The 23,118-nt window shown below is 40.2% G+C and overlaps 1 protein-coding gene across 5 annotated transcripts in view; it reads left to right on the top strand.

Annotated features, from left to right (window-relative positions):
* KIAA1549L (KIAA1549 like) overlaps positions 1–23,118 on the top strand; it is a 292,080-nt gene that overhangs the window by 168,324 nt on the left and 100,638 nt on the right. For all 5 annotated transcript variants that reach the window (XM_014602417.3, XM_019476980.2, XM_019476978.2 and 2 more), the window contains exons 7-12: positions 2,595–2,654; positions 4,353–4,504; positions 6,013–6,184; positions 13,403–13,566; positions 18,712–18,902; positions 22,421–22,548. In XM_014602417.3, coding sequence (XP_014457903.3) covers positions 2,595–2,654; positions 4,353–4,504; positions 6,013–6,184; positions 13,403–13,566; positions 18,712–18,902; positions 22,421–22,548 — 867 coding nt within the window. The remainder of the gene's footprint in view (positions 1–2,594; positions 2,655–4,352; positions 4,505–6,012; positions 6,185–13,402; positions 13,567–18,711; positions 18,903–22,420; positions 22,549–23,118) is intronic.

The following is a 23,118-nucleotide window of genomic DNA, read 5'->3' as shown; positions in this document are numbered from 1 at the left end:
TCTCACTCACAGAGATGATCAGTTACTCCAGTGGGGACCAACCTTTTTGGCAGGTATGCCACAAATTAGCCCTGTACCTTCCCTGGTACCACTCTTCTCCCTTCTCTTTACCTAATCTGTTGCTTTGCTTTCTGCTCTCTGCCATATGCCCCCTGCTTGATCTGATGCTCTGCTCTCTGCTCCCTCTCCTATCTGTCCCTGTGCTGCCTTTCCCCTCCCACATACAGGCTGCTTGTGCCACTTGTGGCTGGCATACCACAGGTTGGCCACCCCTAAGTTACTTGCATAGATAATTGCATTTTGCTTACCTCTTTGAGTAACTTCTCACCCAATATTTTGCTCAGGGCGGGAAATAACAGTTTAACCCCTGATAATTATGAAAATTCTTGTTGAATAATCATCAGCCACTTGTTGCTTGGATTCAGAAACTGTATATTTTCTGAGAAATAACCAGACCATGACTGAGCAAATCACACATCTACAACCAACCATCCTGCAGGGTGTTTAATGGTTGAAACTGTAAAATTTTGCAGAACTAACAGTGCTGATTGCCTCTGTGCTGAGCCTAGCTACTGTAGCGTGTGCCAAACCCAGGGTGGTCTAGATGCCCCCTGGTGGCCACTTAGCCCTTGCTAGCTTAGCTCCCTTTGGGGCTCTCTCCCCTTTACTTATCCTCCACGCCTTGATGTTACTAATTTCTGATGAAAGGGAGGCTGCCCCAGGGCTTCCCAAGCCTCATCTTACTCTTATGATCATAGGTGCCTGTGGTCATTGCCTTAAGGGCTAATTTCTTGGGCTCCATCCTTCCCAATACCCACTCCCATGCCTTGCAGGTGATCTGCTGATATTTGACCTTCCTGGGCTATGGGCTCCCAGCCCCAGTCCTTGCCCCTCCTGGGCTATGGACTCCATGGCCCTCTCGGTCTTCAGCAGTGACCCTTAGTCTTTGGCCCATCTCTGGGCCCTGTTCCTGCTCCTAGGCCAGTCATGATCTCTGGGCTCTCAGACCTGGCAGTCTCTGGCACTGGTCCCTGACCTCCGGCTCATCTCTAGGCCCTGGTCCCACTCCTGGATCTGTGAGACCTTTGGTTGCCTTAAGCCCTGCTGATGCTCACCCCTCTTGGTGATGCAGATCTCTGGGCTCTCTAGTTCTGCTGACACATGTCGCTCTGTGGCTTATGGGCTCTCAGCCCCAGACCTCACCCCTTCAGTGCTATGGGCTCTGTGGCCCTCTAGGTCTCCGGCTGTGACCCCTGGTCTTTGGTCTCTCTGGGAGCATGACTGGTACATGGGGCAGCCACGTCTGCTGCCCTACGTAAAAGCAGCCTAGGAGCAGTCATGCCAGGGTGCTCTGGAAGGCATTTCTCACTGAGGCAGAATTCCTACCAGAGCTCCTCATGGGGTAATGCAGTCCTACAGTGCTCTCAATGCAGACTGTGCCTAATAGTCAGGATAGAGCTTTTAGCCAGTGGTCCTTTAACATGTAATGGCTTGTGCTTTGGAATTGTAGGTCCTGGTTTTTTATTCCTTACACAGCAGGAATGCAGCAAGCTCATGAATCTGCTTCCATGCAGCGTATATGACCTCAGACTGATACTGTCTCTTGTGTAAATGTTTACTTAGAAAAAATGTTAGATGCTTATTAACCTGACACTGTAAAGGCTTCAGTCTAGCAAGTAAATATCCACATTATTTTCAGAACTCATTATTTCCCAATTGGTTACAATGGCTTCTTCCAGAGCCTTAACAACCTGTTGTATAAATGCACAACTAAAGGAGAGGTAATAACATTCCACATAAAGTAGTTATTGTGCAAAGTCAGATGCTTTGCAAAGTTTAAGATTTCAAACCACTTTATTTTTTTTAAATTCTGCAATGACTCAGCTGCTGCATATTATAGATTAAATGCTCTCCATATTTTCGTATTGTAATGAGAAAGCTGCAGGTCTATACTGTGAACTAATTGCTTGTTGAACTTCATATTATAAGGCACTTTTATAGCTCCAAAAAATGAACAAGCATTAAAATTACAAACACAAATTTTTCATAGCTGTGTAGTAAATATCAGTGTATAAGTAAAACCATGGATGGTTTCAGAAACTTTATTTACATGTAGATCATTGACACACAGGTTCTCATCATGAAATGTTTTGCTGCTCTAATATTATATAAAATATATTTTATGTAACTGGTAAAGATTGATTAACTTAAATCCCTTATTTTTATGTGTATATGGTATATATTCCAACAACATCATTACATGCATAGTACATTACTCCATGAACACTCCCTTTGAAATCACTGGTGTCTACCTGATGAGTAAAGTGCTATTTAGTGCATATTTGAGTAAAATTACTGGAATCTGCCTTGAGTTTATTTTATTATTAATTTAGGACAAAATTATGGTGTGGTTTATATAGTCAAAGGAGGTCCAGGAGGAGGGCCACTTATGTAACCTATGCAAATGTATAATATGCATAATATAATTAATAATAAAATAAATATACAAATGATAACATAAGCCATATAAGTTATATTTTAGGGATGTACAACATGTCAGATGTTTTCATATTATAATGTAACTTTTTTTTAAGCTTTGGAGTATCCAAACCTTGATGTCTCAGAATCAACTAGAGATTACTGGGTGATTACAGGTACTGTTTTATTTCTATGGAGAATTATATTTAAGGTTAAGTCCTCAAAATATTTGGCATCCTTGTTCTAATTATTTCTGCTTTTGAGATGAAGACAAAGCCCAATGAAGAGACCATGTTCCATTTTCTCACAGGTTTCATCCAAAGTCCATTGAAATCAGAGAAAAGATTCCACTGATTTCAAAATGTTTTGGATTAGGTTTTGTGAAATAATTCTCTAGTTCTTGGCCCCACAAAATTCCCATTGGCTTAGTGGGATATTGTAAATATGCTAGTAGGAATTATGCTTTGAAAAACCTGCAAGTAAATGCTTTAAAGCTCTGAAGTGCCTCTTCAAAAATAGTGAAAGCAGATGAATGCAGTTAGTATATGACAGTGGTTCTCAAACTTTTTTGGATAACCTACTACTTTTTAAGTCTGTTGTATCAAGTGCTTTATATCCCTATGATTCTCTCTTGCACGCAACAACAAAACCCCCACTTTGAGCTGAATTGTATCATGCTTTACACAGTTTGTGATTCTGTTCCCCATGCGTGGGGGCGAGGTGGCAAGGAGCGCCAGCATAGGGAGGAAGCCAAAGGGTTCTGCCTTTGGCTCCAAAAACTGATTGGTTACAGCACTTGCACAGGAAGCAGGAGATCCTGAACAAGGGCCCTAAGCAATCAGTGACTGGAGCTAAAATATGCAAGAACGTTTCTTTTTTTCCTTTCCCTCACTAGTCAGACTTTTGCTGAGAAGAATTTTGTGATAAATACACACACATAGCCATATACCTGCCTGGCTACTATGTATCCTACTGCTGTTGCTCAGTAATTATGTAGATGCTTACACTTACATGTCTACACTGATTACCACACTGGGAATAGAATTGCAAACTGTGCATAAATGCTAAAATGCCACTTACATGGCTGGAAAACTGCCAATTGGATATTTAAAGGGTAATAGAATTGTCCCTTATATCTATATAACTAAGCCTCTCTTACAACCTAATAGATACTGTAGAGTTAGTTATTTTATCTTCTTCCTTTTCTTATGGCTTCCTGTTTCTTTCTCTTGGGTACCTTCTAGAAGTGTGCTTCATACCCTGAGGTATATCTAAGTTCAAGAAATGTTCATGTACTATGAATTCTTTAAGACTCTGGATTGTATTAAATCAAATGTGTATTCAGTAATGATTTCTACTACTCTTCATTACCTTAGAATACCGAATATTTTTGTCAAACTATCCTGTAGAATTTCAATTTTAAATTTGCAGAGTATTGGATGAAAAATTATTCCTTTTTTGCCTAACAAAAGCATCTAGGTGGCCTTCTGATGAGCATAAGAGCAGACAACCCTCAAGCAAGTTTTCACTTAAGGGTTGACTTCTATTTTGCTTTGAAGTTTGGAGTAGATTGAGTTTCTCAAAAGCCGTTTGGTAAACTAAAAAGCGAAGAACACTGCCGGAGGATTTTCTTCTCAGTGTACAGAAATGTAGTTGACAGATTATCTGAGAAGAATAGTACGCTGACTGGAATGCAGGCACATTATACTCGCAATGGGAATTATTGAGATTGTGTAACTTAGGTGAAATCATGTCAGGTTGTTTTTCTTCCAAAGTAGCTTGTACATCTTTGTCACAAGTACTGCTTTAGCTCATGTGTTATTTCATTTGTCCCTGTACAATCTGCTGATAAATGATTTTCTCCATTCCCACAGTTATACAAGGGGTCGACATTACATTATTGGGATTGAACAACCAGAGCTTTGCAAGACTGATGGAGCAGCGTCTGGCCCCACTGTTCATGATGTCCCATCAACAAGGAAGACGATTTAAACGTGCTACTACAGTGGGCAGCTACACTGTGCAGGTCGTCAAATATTAGCTGTATCCAGATACTTTAAAAGAAGTCTTTGTCTTCATAGATTGATGTGAAAAACATTTAGATGGAATGAGTTTGGCCATCCTTACTTGTGAATATCAAGGCAGTAAATGAGTAATGTTAGGTCATCACAAATGATTTCTATTTAAGAAATCAGGCAGGTTATATATATTTTCATGTTTCTTCTTCGTTGGAAATTAACATTAGTTAATCTGCACTTAAAGGATATTTTCCCTTTTGTCTGCTATGTAATTTGTTGTTAAATGCAAACCTTAGCAGAAATAACCTAGTAGTTATTGGTAATTTAACGTTGGGAAGAGATATATTTTTCTATTTTCAAGGGTGATAGGATAATTTGTCCTAGGTCTTCTGTCATATGAGCTAGGAAAAGCTGTATCTGACTTCTGCATTGTTCTGGGATTCTTTGCAATGCAGCGAGGGATCAGTTTTAAATAGCTTTGGTTTGAAAATTGGATGGCCGCAAGCAGATGAGGTTTTGAGCCCTGAGTGTTTTTCTATTGATCTATCCAGGATACAGCCATTGTGGACTGCCTTCTTTCTCTCATTTGGTGACATTTCTCACTTGGTATTCCCACAGGAGCACATTCTGTGTCTGCACAAAATTAGCCAGCTGCTCTAATGAAATGAAATTCGGTATTTTCTGTTTGCAATTTCAAAAGCCAAATTGTCAGTTATTTTCTGTAGTTTCTCACACCCTTACAAATGTCACTTACTGTAATATAGAAACATTTTTTTTCATTCTGTATTTTAAAAATCTGTCCCACAGTTCTGGAATTGTAATGTGAAACAAGTTTTTAAAAGAAGGGAGGATTTTTGTTGATGAAAGCATTTATGTTTGCAACACATCACATGAAAGCAGGCCACTTTTGAATCCATAACAACAAAACCAGCACCTCACACAGGCATTTTCTCTCTACTTTATGTATGATCATAAATATTTTACATGTATCCACCTAATTCAAGAAAGAAAAACAGTCACACTTTCCAAGTCCGCCATTGTAACAGAAGGGAGTCAAAAGAGTATCATTCTTTTTGTCTACCACTTAGGCTTGTGAGTAGATGTGCATGTTTGTTTCATTTAGAAACGGTCTATTAAAACATAGCTGTAAAATCAAAGATGTACCTCTTTCACTTAATTACAAAATTGCTTCTTCATAGCCTAATAGATTTTATTTTTATATTCACTTCTTTCCTTGTTCTCACCATATCCTTTTCCTAATCTAGGATTTCCCATTAGAAAGATGGGAACTTCAGTGACTGTTATAGACTTGATGAACGTAATGTTGTATAAAGCATTGCAAAGACCTGTTTCCGTGAGAAGTTTTATTTGGAGCCTATGCTTGTGTAGAAGTCCATTTATTTCAATGAGATTCCATGTAAACACAGAGGTCTGCATTCATGTAGCCTTTTGCAGGATCAGGATCTAAGAATGGTACAATATAAACACAGTTTCTTTATCTTTCTTTTTTTGTTAGATGGTAAAAATGCAGCGTATTCCAGGTCCCAAGGAGCCTGCTGAACTGACTTACTATACTTTATACAATGCAAAACCGTTGCTGGGCACTGCAGCTGCCAAAATTCTGAGCACTGTTGATTCACAAAGGATGGCCTTGACATTAGGTTATGTCATCCAAGTACAAGCTGATCGTAAGAATCCTTTTTTCCCCCCCTTTGATTCCTCTGTTTTAGTCATGCCTATTGTTATTTCTCAGAACTAATTTTCAAAATGCAACATTAACTATGGGGAATGCTCATTGACTTGTTTTTAGAGCCACCCTCATTTTAGTAATTGCTTAAATCAGGTAGATGTTTGCTATATAAAAATAACAAACCTTTAAAACATTTTAAAATAATGTTATTTTTGGTTGAACGGCATCACTGTCAGCTACACCTGTAGTTCTCCATAACTCTAGTTATAGCTCTCATATCACCTATATGAGACTGTGAAGCTGAACTTATCTCCCAAACTGACTAAAATTCCATAATGTCAAAACCTGAAAATTAATGAGCTCACACAAATTAAAAGTAAATCGCTAGTTAACTATCTTGGCATAAATGAAAATGAAGGGCACAAAGCAGTTGAGCTATCCAGAGGTCCCTCAGATTTAATGTATATAAAGCAGCTGCAGAAATCTGAATACCAATGGAAAACATTTCTTTAGAGACATTCACTTTCACCTGTCAGAGCTTTTTAAGTTGCATGACACTGTTGATAATGGAAATCAGGTAATTAATTAGGGAGATTGATCCAAGAGGTTAGTGTACTGAATGTTTTATTTTGTGTATGCAATTTCCAGTATGAAGGTACAATAAACTAATTCAGAAAAACGTAGAGGAAAAATGAAGTGTAATTATTCTTGCAAGGTAAAATTAAAGCTCCTTTTTTTTCTTACCAATTCCATTAGTGATTTGAAGGACATTAAGTTCATGTTCAGACTTAAAAAAAAACCCCACTGGTTCTTTTGGATCCCAGGGTAGATTTTGTTCTGCCTTCCTGGTGCAGTGTTTTGAATGCATGATGGAGCTTTGAATTTTATTTTGTATGGTAGACAGTCTGAGGTATGATTTTAAGTTTGACTAATTTATCCTTCCCACATCGAATGCTGAGATATTTATCCCTTTGGAATCAAACCTGTCCAATCAAACCTGGAGCCCCCTCAGCCCTTATCAACTTCTCTCTTTGGGCAATCTCTTCTTCCCCTTTCCTGCCATGCCTTGATGCATTTATCTTCTAGAAAAAGGGAGGCTTGCCCTAGGGCTCCCCAGCCTGGTCTCACACTCTTGAGCTCAGATGACTGAAATATATAAACATTTTTTTTCATTCTGTATTTTAAAAATCTGTCCCACAGTTCTGGAATTGTAATGTGAAACAAGTTTTTAAAAGAAGGGAGGATTTTTGTTGATGAAAGCATTTACGTTTGCAGCATATTACACGAAAGCAGGCCACTTTTGAATCCATAACAACAAAACCAGCACCTCACACAGGCCCTCACTGCCTTAAGGGCTAATTACATGGGCTCTACCTCCTCAGTACCCATGCCAATGCCTTGCAGATGTTGCACATACTAATCAAATCATAACTGCCCCTACAGGGTATGAGCTTTTGGCTCTGTTCATCTTTACACCAAGAGCCTCTGAGCTATAGCCCCCTCAGTCTCTGGCTGTGGTCCTCCTGGCCTTTGGTTATTCTCCTTAGACCCTGGCCCTGCTCCTAGGCCACTTGAGACCCATGGGCTCTCCAACCCTGACAGTATCCATCTGTGGCTCTTTTAGGCTGTGGGTCCTTCCTGAGTCCTGGCCCCACTCCTAGGTCAGTGAGGTCTATGGGCACCTTGGCCCTACCTACTCTATGAGCCCTCTGGCCCCCTGCTCTGGGCCCTCTGGCCCCTATCTCCCTAGGCCAGCTGGGACCTCCTCGCCTCCTTTTAGTAGTCTGTTCCACAAACCACCAGATGTTCCCCAGCCCAAAGGCTGCAGACACACAGACATGCTTGGTGTGAGCCAGAATCACTCTCAGCAGCTTTCTTACACCAAGCACGTCTGTGGATCTGCAGCCTTTGGGCTGGGGAACGCCTGGTGGTTTGTGGAATAGACTAAGGGGTGGTAAGGAGGTCCCAGCTGCTGCTCAGGAGCTCTGTCCCTGTCAGCTACCTGCATAAGACTGCCTGCCTATATCAGGCCCTGGGCTCATATATACCTTAAGCCCCGCCTGCCTTCAGTCAGGTGTTTTACCTGGTTGCTGCCTGAGCTAGAGGCATCTCTCCGCTTAATGTGACAGGCATGCTAGGCACCCTGTCACAATCAGCCTTCCTATCTGCATGAATGAAGCACTTGGAACAGCTGCATAGCAAATTGATAGGAAAAGAGGAACTAATTGTAACAAATGATTAAAGATTGGCAATAAGCATGAGATTAAGTCAGAAAACAGGCTCAAATGGTACCATAGTACCATAACCAGTGACTGCAGTATATCTCCTGGTCTGGTCGTGGGTTGGATGCTACTGAATGATTGATTTCAATTTTTTTTCTGCTGAAAACACTAATTTTGATCCCTGTTTGCATAAATTATGTTAACTTAAATACAAATTACATTGTTTCCCATTAAAAATGCTTCAAAGAGCCTTTTCTGCTAGAACAGCTATAAATCAGAAAAATATACTGACTTCTTTTGGGTATGTTTCATATTTTCAAATAGATAGCTGTATATACTGCATGCTTGTACAGTTTTATAAGGCAGCCTCCCTCAGCTGCAGATTTCCATCCAAATTGAAATAAAGTTTCCATACAGAATGATATGACAAATACACATAAAATACATTTTTGGTTTTGGGTACCAAAAGGCAGAATCTCATTTGCCTTCACACTAGCAAATGACATTTGCCTAGCTGCATAATTGCCATTTTGGCACTTACACAATATTTTCAATTTTATTTTACCTATGGTGTGGACACATAAGTATGTTCAGTAGGCTGTGCATGGGCTGGTAATCTGTATACACATACCTGAATATAAATCCCCATATTGTAGCCCAACAAAAATAGTGGTGGGGAAGGAGGCTGCTGTGTCACTCACCCAGGAAATTCTCCAAACCTGTATTTCTCCAACTTCACAACACTACCTACCAGGCCATAGGTTAGGTATTATCCAGTCCTCTCTCTAGTCCTCCTTCTGAAGCTGAGCCACTGGTCCTTGCATTTAATATTCACCAGATAAAGAGCAAAGGTCCAGATTAGAATGTAGGCCCCACCCACTCTTTTAGAGTGGTATCTGTCTCACTGAGCTACCATCTTCTGGCTTGCTTGCTTTTGTCTTACTCCACAGATCTCACTCTCTTGGCTGCCCCAAGTGAGGAGAGAGGCTGCTTCAAAAGGAGGTCTGGGTAAGCGACTTTAAGTAGAATAGGATTGTAAACTATGCATAAGTGCCAAAAAATGTCAGTTATGTGGCTGGATAAAACTGCCATTTGGGAGTGTAACATGAAGAAGACTCTATGCTAAAACTTGGAGATTAGATCATTTGACCGGAAGGAACAATCTGAATACTTTACAGTGGAAAGAAAGTATTCCCATTGCCTCAGATTGGACATAATATGAGTATTTATTTGTAATTGTAAGAAAGTTCTATAACAAGCAGTTCACTCTTACATAATATGATTTGTATTGTAATAAAGCAGCCCTGCTGTAACAGGTGCTGCACTTTGAGATAGAAAATACCTGACTTGAGGACTCACAGTCTGAGTAGACATGACAAAAAGTAGGAAAAAACATGATTATTATGAAGCCTGTGGTAATCAGTGGTAATAAGACCTGTTGATTTATGTGAGCGTTGGGTCAGGTCTGAAGCAACTGATCCTAAATCACGCAGGAAGCCTGTGACAGAGATAATAGCAGAAACCAGATCTCTTGAGCCTCAATCCTGTGTATTAAGCACACAATTGTCCTTTTTCTCTGTCCTCTTCAGAGTGATTTCAGAAATACCTACTCATCTTTCAGCAGTTAGGAGCCTCTACTACAAGCATTTGTTATTCACTACTACCACCGTGGTAGCTGGTAATTAAAATGGACATTGTTAGATAAAATTTGGCCCAAGCTAATGCCTTTGCTTTTCAGAAAAAGGGCCAACCGAGACCTCTCCCCTAACTAGCTGTTACAATGTTATTCATTTATTTACACAAGATCATTAAAGAGGGAACCTTTCTCACAGAAGGGGCACTTAACATTCAGGGATTATACTAGCCCTTAAAGATCCAATGAAGCATGCAGTTACTGTTAGCTTGAATGCAAAACATCACAGATCATATGACTCTGCTACTTTCTTGTACAACATAATTAGCTCTGACTACAAAAGGAGTTGTGGGTCAGGCCCAAAACATGCTTTCACCTAGCTGTGAAGTAACTACTGTAGTTAGATGTCCAGTGTTTGGAAAGAGCTCAGTGCCATCAACAGTCAGTCAAGCCAATGGTAGCTGAAAATGCTCTGCAGCTTCCAGAATCAGGTCCTGGTAGCTTGTATTAAATCAAGAAGAAAAATGGGGTAACTGTTGAGGAACTTCCCAGTGGCCATAGCATCTTTCTGAACTTCTCACCAATAGGAAAACAGTCTGGGAGCTGGAGCATACATGCTTTCCAGCCCCCTTGCTAGAGACCTACACAAGCTAGCTCTCCTGCCAGAAGGCACTAGAGGGCTGCTTGCTGGGCCCCCCTGCCTTTAGGGGAGCTTCTTAATTGATTGCCTACTCTGTGCCCTGCCTGAGAAGGGGCAGGCTGCCAAGTGGCAGCTGCTGCTTTTCAGAGAGCAGCTGGGGGAAGTCTCCGACACTAGGAGAATGCCCCCTTCTCCTGGCAATCAGCTGATTTGTGGGAGGGGAGGGACCTCCCAGTACAAACCCTCCCAGTTACCCCCACAGGAGAATAGTCCCCACTGCTTGCACACCTCTGGGCCAGCTTGGAGCAGTGTAGAGAGAGGTGGGGGTGTTTTGTTATGGCGGCAAGGCATGCAGAAATCAGGCAGACTTTCAGCTGTAACACAGCTATCCCCTACTCCGCAAATTCTTCCCGGTGGAAAGGGAGGAGTGCACTGGGTGGGGGCTCTTCTCTTGCGGCAGGAACCCACCCAGGGCTCTGGAACATTTTTGCTGCAGGAGAACGGCTCCCCAACTTCTACCACTAGTCAGCCGATTGGCAGAACAGGGGATAAGGTTCCTACAGGGCTCCCTGCTGACAGCTCCCTCCCTCCAAGGGAGCAAGGGGCTGTGGGATACTGAGTGTCTGCAACACCAGAGAGAAACAGTCATTCAATTTAGTGCAGGAAGGGAGAGATCTACCTGGTTCATAGTGGTAGAACCTTCTTGGAAAAGAGCTATTTTTCTTCTGTAAGAAAGCCCTTGAATGACTGTATGCTCTCTTTTTGTGCTGCGAAAAAGGCACAAATCTAGCACCTGTACATGGCCACTAGTGATATTTACACAGTTGTCTTTTCTACATCTGGAGCCAAGAGAATATAGAAATCATGGTAAGCTTTTCATAATCAAATAATTAAGGATGTAATATAGTGATTAGCATAAGCAATTCTGAAAGGAAATGAAATGAGAAAATGCAGCAAGTTATTTTAAGATACATACCAGGAGATTTCATTCATATCAAATAGATTCTAGAATTTTAGCAATATGAATGTGCACTAACAAATAGCTGAGGATGCGTATTAGGCCCTTTGCTATACAGTACATATATTACACAATTACCTGGTGAATTGCACAATTAATTAGGCTGGCTACACATCTAAATTAGCTATGGTACCTTAAAAAGGTCCAGCCACCTATCAAGTTATTGCTGGAAAATGTGTAATAACTTTATAGCCAGTTTCTGTCTAGGTTTAATTTGCATGTGTAGCCTGTGCTCTGGTGACTTGGAGACCTGTCCAGAGATTGGAGTTCCCAGCTGGTGGGGGTCCATGTGCATCCCAAAGCCTGGGAACTCCCAGCTGATGCTGGCTTCCAGCCACAGAAGCATACGCCCCCACAGCTAGGACCCCATCAGCTGACAGGGCTCCCAGCCATGGGAGCACCCCACACACCAATATGACTGGGAGATGCAGCTGCTGTCGTCTCCCAGCTGCAATGAACTGACAGGGTTCCCAGCTGCAGGGGCACAGCTGCATGGGGCGCCCCCATGGCTAAGGGATTGCAGCAGTTGCAATCTCCCAGCTGTGGGGGGTGCCTTAGGCACATCTGCAGCTGGGATCCCTGTCAACTGAGGGGGCTCCAAACTGTAAGAAATTGCTTTTTGTTGGAGCAGGGGGAGCCTGGGATCAGGCTTCCCCTTCACTGGCAATAAGCCATGATAGGATCTGAGATGCAAGCTCACAATCAAGTCCCTTGCCTTGCATGTGTGGCATGGCAGGAGGCGCAATTGTGTGGATTGTGCATTAGATCGCATTGTGTCTTTACTTGCACATATAGAGGGTCCCTTGGTGCTGTGATTTTATATTCTGGTACAATTATCAATATGACTGGACATGACTCTTCCTGCCCCTACATTTTTACAAGAAATAATTAAGAAGATGTAGTCCGTCTATGGTGCCAAAGAATCGGAAAAACACAACAGCAACACTAATAAGAAAAGAGCATTTTTCTCACAAGTGTTTGTTGCAAAACTCTTAATGAACCCTTTCCTTAGTAGCTGTGAGTCGCCATAGCATCCTCATTTTCAAAGGAACTTTGCCAATTTACAGCTTCTGTGAATCTGAACCAATAACTTTTATAGGAGCAGGACTGGGATAGATGTGTATGTTTTTATCATAGATAATATCTGTGTCTTGGCATTTTATTTTAGGAAAATACCTAGGGCAGAGATGTTACTAACAATTTTTTGGCCCAGAGCAAAGACCCTGGAGAGGGGCAGGGAGCGCAGGAGTCTTACTGGACTTATGCTGCTACTGCCACATCTTGGTCTCATGGCACCATGCTATGGCACAGGCCCTCTGGTGGCTACTACTCTGGTGCCCCCTCTAAATTGGTGCCCAGGGCTGGTGTGCTGCCTGCCCCCCCTTTGCTATGCTACCAATCTGCCATATATTGCATTTACCATGCCTTGTTTATACTGTGAAGAAGACATTTAAGTGCAACTGAGATCCTGGACTTGAGAGGAGAGCTAGTATTCTGTGATTTAAACAACTTGAAACTGTTGATTGTTGAAGTCTGTTGATCCATTTTTTTATTGTAAAAATCCAAGTCAATCGATCATCATCACCATCCTTTCATGATAATTAGTACATGAAGGCCACTTTGACTGTACCCCGCCAATTCTAATACTGCTTTTACACAGGAAATGGTGATGGAGCACTGACTCTGCTTTGTAATTTATGCAGCTGTGGTGAAAAACCCACCAAACAACTTGTGGATCATTGCGGCTGTGTTGGCTCCTATTGCTGTGGTTACAGTTATCATTATCATCATCACAGCAGTTCTGTGCAGGAAGAACAAGAATGACTTCAAGCCAGACACCATGATGAATCTGCCTCAAAGAGCTAAAGTATGTGTCTATGCAATGAGAAATGTCTTGATTTTAAGCACCCATTTCTTTTCTGAAGGTTTCATGTTTCAGTTCCTTAGCTAAATGCATTTGAAGAACATTTGTAAGTTTACATGGGTGGTAGACTTGGAATAGGACTTCCTGTGCCATTGCAGAACTTGTTTTCTTTGGGGCAATATGACAGATGCATGTCCTGCCAGTTTTCCTTAGCTCCCCACCCCTTGAGACACCTCCTGTCACAGTAATCATGCTTCCATCCAAGAAGACGACAGAACTCTTCTTAGACCTTCTCCGAGTTCTCTCTAACCATCAAGAATGTGCCATCAATTTGTTCATTGATGCAAGTTGTTCCCTCCCATAGGGCTGAGCAGGCTTCCTATGTGGCATTTGCTGCTTCTGTAAATTGGGGAAGTAGAGAAAGAAATGGAAAATCAAACTTGGATTATTTTTTCCAAAGATACTTTTTTCTTAAGGGCAACATCCTTAATTCTATGCATAGAACTTCTACCAAACAAGTCCTATTATCACTAATAGGACTTGAATAGCTAAAGTTCTGTGTTTGACAATAGTTGAGAGACTAGCCCTAAATTAGAGCTGTTCCAGCCAATTAGTGATTCAGAAAAGGTGACATTTTTCCCCCACCATTCTTTTCTTTTGCATTTTTGTACTTTTAATTGACTTGTAAATATAGCTTATAGTGTTGAGACAATTTACTTCTCTTTTACTTAAGAAGCCATATAAATTAAAGGGACTTTGTCAAGGCAGATAAATTCCCAATTTAAATCTCTCTCTACAAGTATATATTCTGCTTTAAAATCTCCATAATGGGAAGGCAACTTAATCACCAAGTGAGCTACATCATTATTCAAATTTCAACTCTTAAGGTGGGCAAACCACTGTCCTCCCCCAAGGCACTGACAAACCACCAAAACCAAAGTCTGGACTGATAAGGTTTTGTGGGGGATAATGAGTATGTATGTATACCATTCTACTCCTTCACTCTCCTTCCTGGCTTCATTGGTCCTGGCTAGCAAGGAACTGAAATGATAAAATCACTGCTTGCTTTCTGAGTGATATAGACAGTGTGATTTCAGTGAATTGCATCTACAGGGACTGCTCTGAAAAACGTAGATGAAAAGGAAAGTAGAGAAAAAGCATAATGCACGCACGTGCCTCCCTTTTTCATCTGGGAACATCCTGTGTTTATTTTTGCTGTGTGACATAGTTTAGGAGTGGAAATTTTATGCAAGGCTGGTCAAAACAATGACATCAGTATTGCACTCCTATATCTTTTGTCTATCCTGCACAACCAAACCATAAATGGGATTAAACACCAAAAATAAAAAGTTACAGATACAGGGCAAAAAAAATCCCAGTGCAATAAGATGATATAAGATCCAAGGGATTTATAATGCAAGCATAGCTCCCGGTTGGCAGTGAGCATATCCCATTCCCTCCCCTGCAGATGATCTGGTTTCCCCAGAGAGGTGGTGGGGATAAGGAGGGCAAGGCTTGTTGCCCTCAAAGGTTGCTGGAGTTGCTTCTCTGTTGCAGCTGCTTCTAGCTGATGTCCATGTGGCATCAGCTGGAAACAAGCACCTCTGCTTTGGAGGTGGGTGAAGCACCAAAAGGCTGGAATGTCTGTACACCCCCATAGCATTATATTTTTGTTATGCTACAAAGTGCTGCAAGTGAATGGCTGTCCATAACCTAAGAAGACCAATTTATTTTTGTCCTGACTTACCAGAGCTATTATTGTTGCTGAACCATTAAGTGTAAAGATGGGCACTACAGATGGTTGATTGTAATGCATCTAAACCATATTTAAATTGAATATTTAAATTGATTAGTTACCAATGTGCCTGAAATCACTTGATACCTTCAGATGTTCTTAGACGAAAAGCTGCTCTGAAAATTAAATTGCATTAGATGGATATTTTCAGTTTAAAATACAGCTTTAAAATTTCTTTTCCTATATAGTTGATCTTTTAATTTGGCTTATCAGGGTTTTGGTACCCTTTGGATGTTCTCTGAATTGTTGGAAACAAAGGAAATTCAAATTGTGTGGAAAGCCCTCTTTGTCTTTGGTATCAGCTGTTTTTGTTTTTTAGTGGTGCCATTTTATGTGCTGTGATTTCAAAAGTCTTGTATCAAGGGAAACCAGCCGCCTGAACCTGCCTATTCATTGCTGCAGTCCTATTGCTGCTGTGAACAGAGGGGTACTGCAGTTCTTCACGTAGAAGAGCTGCCTACTACATCCTTTCTCAGAATTCTTCTTGTGTGAATGGAATTAAATTAATGAACAAAGCGTAAAGGGGTAATGAAATCTTTAGCATTAAATAGCATTCTATAGATTGCGATATGATATGGAAACAGGGTTGTTGCTTGTGCATGGGAATAGAGAAACAACCCTTTTGTGGTAACATACTGATGGCTGAATAAATAAAGTTAGAAAACATTAGCTGCTTATAAATAGTGTAGTTTATAGTATCTTTCTTGAGCGTAGTGTTAAATTCTGTTGCCATTCACAAATGATTTAACAGCCAGCAACATCTGTGCTGGGCATCAGAGAAAAGGTATTGTTACCATTTGTTTCATCTGATTTACCAGATCAAAAATAAAAAAGTACAGACTGATGTATGTGAGATATTTCTGTATCAGCAAGTAAATGAACTGAGGGAAAACTGTTTTAATAATCTTTAAATGCTGTATTTGTTCTGGGTTTTTTGGCAGATGTTAAGTTTGTTTTCATTCATTCATTCAATCATTCATTCATTTATTTGTTTTTGCTTCTCTTGCTTTCTAATTTATAGCATGCTTTTAAAAGCTGATAATCTTATTTGCTAATCTGTCACTTTTTCTTTCTTTTAAAACAAGAAGAAAGAATAAACTAGCAGGTAAATATAGATAAAGGCCACAGTATGATTCCTTAAAGCAAATGCTGCAGGCCATGAGAAAAAAAAATACCATTCATTTATGAGACAACATACAAAGAAAAATAACAAACCAGAATAGGAATATGTATGGTGATTGTTTTAATATTTTCAGCTTTTACATCACCATGCCAAGTCCCAGTTACAGTGCATACTCTTCTTTTTATCTTTATCCAGCCAATATAAGAAATGGTCTGAGTAATGATATTAAAATATGATTTCAGAACCATCCACCAAATCCCACTTATTGCAGAAATCTTGGGTTACAGATACGTTTTCCTCCAGTGCTGAGTAAATAATCATAATGAATTATTGTCGTGGTGTTGCCAGTTCCCTTCAGGATGGTAAGGCCGTCTGGTTATGGTGCCTTTCGCATGTCAGAGTTCCTGGATTAAATGCTCTTTAGTACAGTATATCAGCTAACAAGAATCATTTTTCAAGCTCTTCCTTTTACACTGTTTTGTTATTTGATGTTGGGATAAGTAGCACCTCAAAAAATAATCATTGGAATCTGAGAGATCAGGGTTACACATTTCTACACTTCTATTAAGATATTTGTGCTCTTTGATTCTTACTTTTTCCATAAGATAGAAGTATACTTGTAGTATATCTATACAATTTCAGTGGGTCAGATGAGAAAAGTGCTGTTATATATCAGTCTTGTAACAATTTTCTGTCTTATTGCCCCATTCATTGAATAACTAGGATTGTGTAGGCTAGAAATTAACCTATGTAAGTGAAGACTTTGAACCCTTAATTTCAATCAGAATTTCAGAGTCTGTGGTGGCTTATGGTATTATGGCATTCTCTAGCAGTCCTTTGCATGGCTTGCCCTGTCTTTCTTTTCCTCTCTTCATAAAGCTAATCTAATGACTACTTCTGTGGTACTTTTCCTTCACTGTGGAGGGGAAACATTCAGCTCCCTTCAGGGGAGACATCATTGTGTTTTGCCAGCAGGGCCTTTTCATGGCAAACTGGCATTTCTCTAATACGTTGTAATATGTTGAAAGGCTCACTGCTGTAATTTGCTAAGACTTTGTTGACTTAAATTAATGCTAGTCCATTTACTACCTCTTTAATATATTTCCACTGAAGTTGCTTCTCAAATGGATGCCAACTTTCTTTGTCAGGTTAAAGGAAATTTCAGAGTAGTGTTAAGTCGGAGACTCAAAATGTGAGGCAAGTCCCCTTATGCAGAAATAGGGATTTTTAAGGACATTACATAATTTTTCAGACTGAGATACCTATAAAGCTATCAGCCACTCTTGAATCTGTTTTATAGCCACGAGGGACAGAAATGGAGCAAATGTGTGTAAAAAAACAGAAGGTACTGTGAATATCTCGCTGTTTTGACCCATCTGTGAAGTTTAAAAGTGGGCAAATTTTTTCCAGCACACCTAAAATATTTGTTAACGTCGTAAGAACCTGGAGGAACCTTTTTCAAGTGCTATTTTTATATTTTTGATATGTTACTTACTGGAATGTTATATGGCATGTGTTGGAAAAGTGAAAAACACCAGCATTTTACTTTATAGCATTTTGTCAATAGCCACAGCAGAATCTCATTATTGTTATATATGAAAGACACTTTTTTCATAGAGCCAGCTAGGATTTTTGTGATTTACCAATAGCAAATGCCATTTCCCCCCAAAATTAAAATTTTCCAGATTAAAATTTTGATTTTGCCAAAAAATTAGCCATCAATCAAGAAAATTGAAATGACAGCTGCCTTCCTAGATGGAACTTGTCATTTTCACTTTCTCTCTACAGAATGGGTTCCAGGGATGCAACCGGGGGCTGAAGCTGGGCAGTGGAGAAGGATGGGAAGATGAAATGGACTTCTATTTTCCTTTTGTGGGAGGGATTTTCATTTTCTGGCCAGCGTCCCTCCCTCTCCTCTCCTTTCTCCCCACCCTCTGAATTTCCACCCTTCTCTTCTTCTTTCTTTTTCCTTTTCCTGTGCAAATCTAAGTTCTCATGGGTTTTTTTAACTAAAAACATGGACAATTTTGTATCCATTAATCAATGTTTAGCAACATGTTGAACAAAAGCTTGATGACCATACTGTATCACTGCCAGCTAACTGTATTACAATTATGGCTACAACTTTTGACCATGATGCACATAATTAGAGAAGTTAATACGTAATAACAAAAGATCTTATACTAATATATGATGCTTGTTGGAATACTATTTTTCTTTTTCTCTGCAGCCTGTGCAAGGCTTTGACTATGCCAAGCAACATTTAGGTCAGCAGGGAGCTGAAGATGAGGTTTTGCCTGTAACTCAGGAGACTGTAGTGCTACCACTTCCAGTTAGAGATGCACCTGCCTCTCAGGAAAGAGAAATTACTCAAGATGGAAGCACCATTAAAACTGCCAAGTCCAATGAAACAAGGAAAAGGTACGCAGTGGCCAATTTCAGCTGAGGGATGGAGTGGGCTGGATGCTGCTGGCAGCAAATAAAACCACAATGAGTTTGGCACCCATGCAATGCCTATAGCATTTTGTTCCTTTACAAAAGTGCTTGGCCTTTAGTAATGTTATTCAGCATGTAGGATTGCTAAAGAGAGTAGGATAATAACGAGATTTAGCAGACTTTATAGCTCAGAAGAGATGAATGGGAAGCTGCCAACATGAGTGCTAGTGCTGTGCTACAGACCTGAACTTTAATGGGGTTCAAAATTTTGGCTTATATCGGAAGTTTACAAATGAACTGTGGGAAGATCCTCGGTGGGTGTGAATTGTCATAACTCCATTGATTGTGACCCGTTGATTGTGACTACCAGCTGAGGATCTACCTCTCATAGCCTTATTAAGGACTAAATAAAGGACCAAAACTAAAGCTCTCCCTAAATTATGTTGTTGATAGCATGTCTCAGTATCCAGAGTACATATAACAACAGTGTTATGAACATGTAGAAGAAGCACTCAGAAGTGCCCAAGTGCCTATAGTAAGAATTAGTTGTTTCTAAAATTATTCACTGTAATGGAACAGGATTATTTGAATCCATTTTATAGTTGAGAAATGTAAGCCTTTTTTCTTGTTCTTAAAAGTTTGATAATAAAGGAAATAAAGCAAAAATAAATTTGGTATTTTAACAATGAGAATAAAGTTAATGTCAGTTTCACTGTAGTTATAATAGCCATATCTTTGGGAATTCGATTAACTAAAGAAAGGTTATTTGGTTTGGGCAGGGAAATTTTCTAGGAAACGAAATCTTTTGAGTTAATTCATCTTATACACTTACCAGTGCACACCACTCTTCAGAGGAATGGAAATTCTAGAAAACTTCATTATTAAACTGAATTTTCTGAGTGTTTACTGAGAGAAACATGTTGATTGTGGTAATTCTGTGTGTTACGTATGTCAGATAATCCATTATATAAGAGACTATTGGGAGATGGTATAAATTGGTAAACAGAAGAAACTAGTTAAGAAATCCTGTCTTAGTTCCTAAGATCAGTTTGTTTCTCTAAAATCTTGCTCCCAGCTTTTAGTGTGAGTCACATGTGCTGTATGCTATGAATCAATGTATCGCAGAGCATAAGAATCAGATTATCTAGTTCGTATGAACTGAATAATACTTGTCCTTTTCAATGTCTTCTGTTGCACGATAAAGTGCCAAATGGGAGATTATCATTGTAACAGCTGAAGGTGCTTGCCCTCCTGGATGATAAGCCTTTCCAGGAACTATTCTTTAAAGAATTTTTCAAGACTCTATGATTACTGACTCATGTCAGACAGATTCACAGACAGAATATAATTCTCTCCATTGACTCTACAAAAAGTGACCCAAACACTTCAACATTTTGGATGTGCAAAATCTTGTAATTAATCCTTGCATTCCTAGATAAATATTGATTGGAAGACTAGATACCCATTCAGGGAATCACTGGAAAGCAGTTTCTATGTAGACTGAATATAGCAAATATATTGCAGTACTCAATGAGAATTGCATCTTCCCTGCTACAGGTAGTCTCACTAACATCAGGATTACTTGTATTAGTAAAATGAGTGGGATTAGGTTCTTTGCAATATTATCTAATAGGTGATGGGAGAAGGTTTGCAACAGACTTTTCATGAAGTGATTCATATTATATACTTTGTTTATAATTTTTAAAATCCATAATAAATAGTAAGCATGATGCTTTTAAAAGAGGAGCACTTAGAAGCTCTGTGGTAGCAACAGCCATTTTATAGGGATACAGCTGCTGTTCGTTGCACTGGAGGCTGTCCCTGTCAGGAGCCAAGCAGTCATTAGACGAGTGTGAAATGATTCACTAACCATTATGGCAAGGATTCTATAGGGGTCAATATTGCATCCAGCAGCATTAATTCACAATGCAATTTCCACAAGGAAAGCCACTGGGTAAGTTGAGCAGGGGCTGGTCACCTGCTTCTTTTTTTTCTTCCCAGATAGCTCTGCTTCTAAAACATTATGACGTAGCTTTTGTGTGAATTAACTATAAAAGGGCTTCTGTTGAACTCCAAAAGCAATAAGGCACTGAGGTAGCACTGTTTGCCCCACACCTGATACTTTCTTCATTTTGGTAACATTAAGTGTCCTCTTCTCCTGCCTCGGGGCAGTCTGACCCTCCCAAGGCATGTTATACATAGACAATGAGACTAGAAGGTTGCCCTGTGCCTCAGGACATGTGTGTCTCAATGCTGCCTATGGATTTAAAGCCACGTTTTGTGACAGCAATAGAATTTAATTTCATTTCTCACTGTGCAGCCATACTTTGGAAAGTATTTGCCAATAAAATCTTGTCAGATATGTTTTAGCCAAACAGCATGTCAGACAAATATTTGACTGGAATGATTGAAGCAGGGATGATCCTGCCTTGAGCCGGGGGTTGGACTGGATGACCTTCCGAGGTCCCTGCCAGTCCTATTTTTCTGTGATTCTACCCTTTGAGTTTCCTTTCAATGACCAGTGCTGCAGCAGTCTGGCTAATAGTAGACTGCCGTATGGGTTACACTGGTGGTACGATAGGCTTATTTCATTCCTCGTTTCCAACTGTGAAACTGGCTACACTGTGGTAACTCCCCCTTGCTGTGTTAACATTTAGTTAAACATTTTTTTTTACTGTGGCCTATTCACTAGCTGTTAAAATGAACTAGTGATGCATGGTACCTAGCCTACCCAAAAACAAATAGGAATCTGTCCTGAATATTTTTGCCCAGAGGAACACAGAGTTCCTACTCATGCTCTCTGTAAGAAGACTGTCCCTTTCTCAACATATCTGACCACCATCCCACTTCCATACTTGTGGCCATAGTAGTTAGAGGACACTGAGCAAAGCGTACAATGACAAGGAGGATGACCATTCAGAGCAAGGGAGTCTCAGCAAAAACTGGCACTGGCTAAACATTATAGTGCGTAGAGGGAGAAAAAAGAGTTACTTGTCAGAACTGATGCAGGTAGACATGAGCGGGTGAGTGTAAGTTCTGGCTGACAAACTAATCAAAAGCAGATACAGACTAAATAGTGGGGAAAGGCTCGGAGTGAATTTGCTTAGCTATATACTTGAAAAGCTGGCATAAAAACAAAGGTCATCTTTTATTTGACCTGCTTAACAGATGTTAAATTAATAATAGTGGTTTTTTGCCCTTTGCAGCATTTTCCTTTTGTCACTGTGGGTTCGTGCGAGAGAAATAATCAGTCCTGGTTTCACTGAAATCCTCTTCAAGGCTGAGCCTACATAAAAAAAAGAAAAAGAAAAAGAAAAATTAAATATTGTAGTTGCATCCCTGCTTTCATTGTGTTGCTGTTGTGCAGCTTATTTTCTGTCTCCTTTCTGTACAAAATCCGACTTGAAAAGCCAGTGATGCAAACTGTGCAGATGAAATAACCTTGAAATGAGGTTTATACAGAAGAAACTTACAGTCTTCCTTGTTGCTATGGTTACTTACAGCAGGTCGCCTAGTCAGAACGGTTCTGTCATCACCAACGAATCAGGAAAGCCCAGTTCAGGCAGAAGCTCTCCACAGAAAGTAATGGCACAGCAGAAAGTGACAAAAGATGAGGGAAGAAAAAGAAATGGTGAGAAGTGTTTCCTAATGAAAGGTCTACTGTATGCCTGCAGCTACTCCCACAGAGATACCCATGTTGAAACCCTCCTCCTCCTTTATGTCCTACATTTACTAATCTTTTATGCATTTATTCTTCAATGCTTCTTCTTTTCCCCCCTTTTCTGCCTTCGGTGCTATAATAAGCTGTACTGTCATGAAACTCCACATGGAAGAGTATGCTATTTACTCCATGTTATCAACCTTTGCAACTGTTCACAGTTTTTAGCCGCCACATAATGCCATGAGACACATGGCTTCTTAACAGGTGAAACTAGGCATGTAGTTTTCCTGTACAGGACCCTAGGACATACATTTTCATTGCTGGTGCCTCTCATCTGGCCTAGATCTGATGAGATGGATTTACCAGGTAAAAACTGTGTTGAAAAGATGTGAGGGTGGCAATGCTTCAGATCTCTATTACCCTCCACCCTTTTGTCTTCTCTTTGCTAATGCCCTTAATGACAGCTCTTGCTGTTGCACTAAGGGGTGTGATGCTACACTCAACTTTGTTTCCAAATCCTTTGTTGATGATAGCAGCCTT

Source organism: Alligator mississippiensis, chromosome 2 (assembly GCF_030867095.1).
Source record: "Alligator mississippiensis isolate rAllMis1 chromosome 2, rAllMis1, whole genome shotgun sequence".
NCBI lineage: Eukaryota > Metazoa > Chordata > Crocodylia > Alligatoridae > Alligator > Alligator mississippiensis.
The sequence above is the reverse complement of the archived record's forward strand: the minus strand, read 5'-3'. Positions and strand labels throughout refer to the sequence as shown.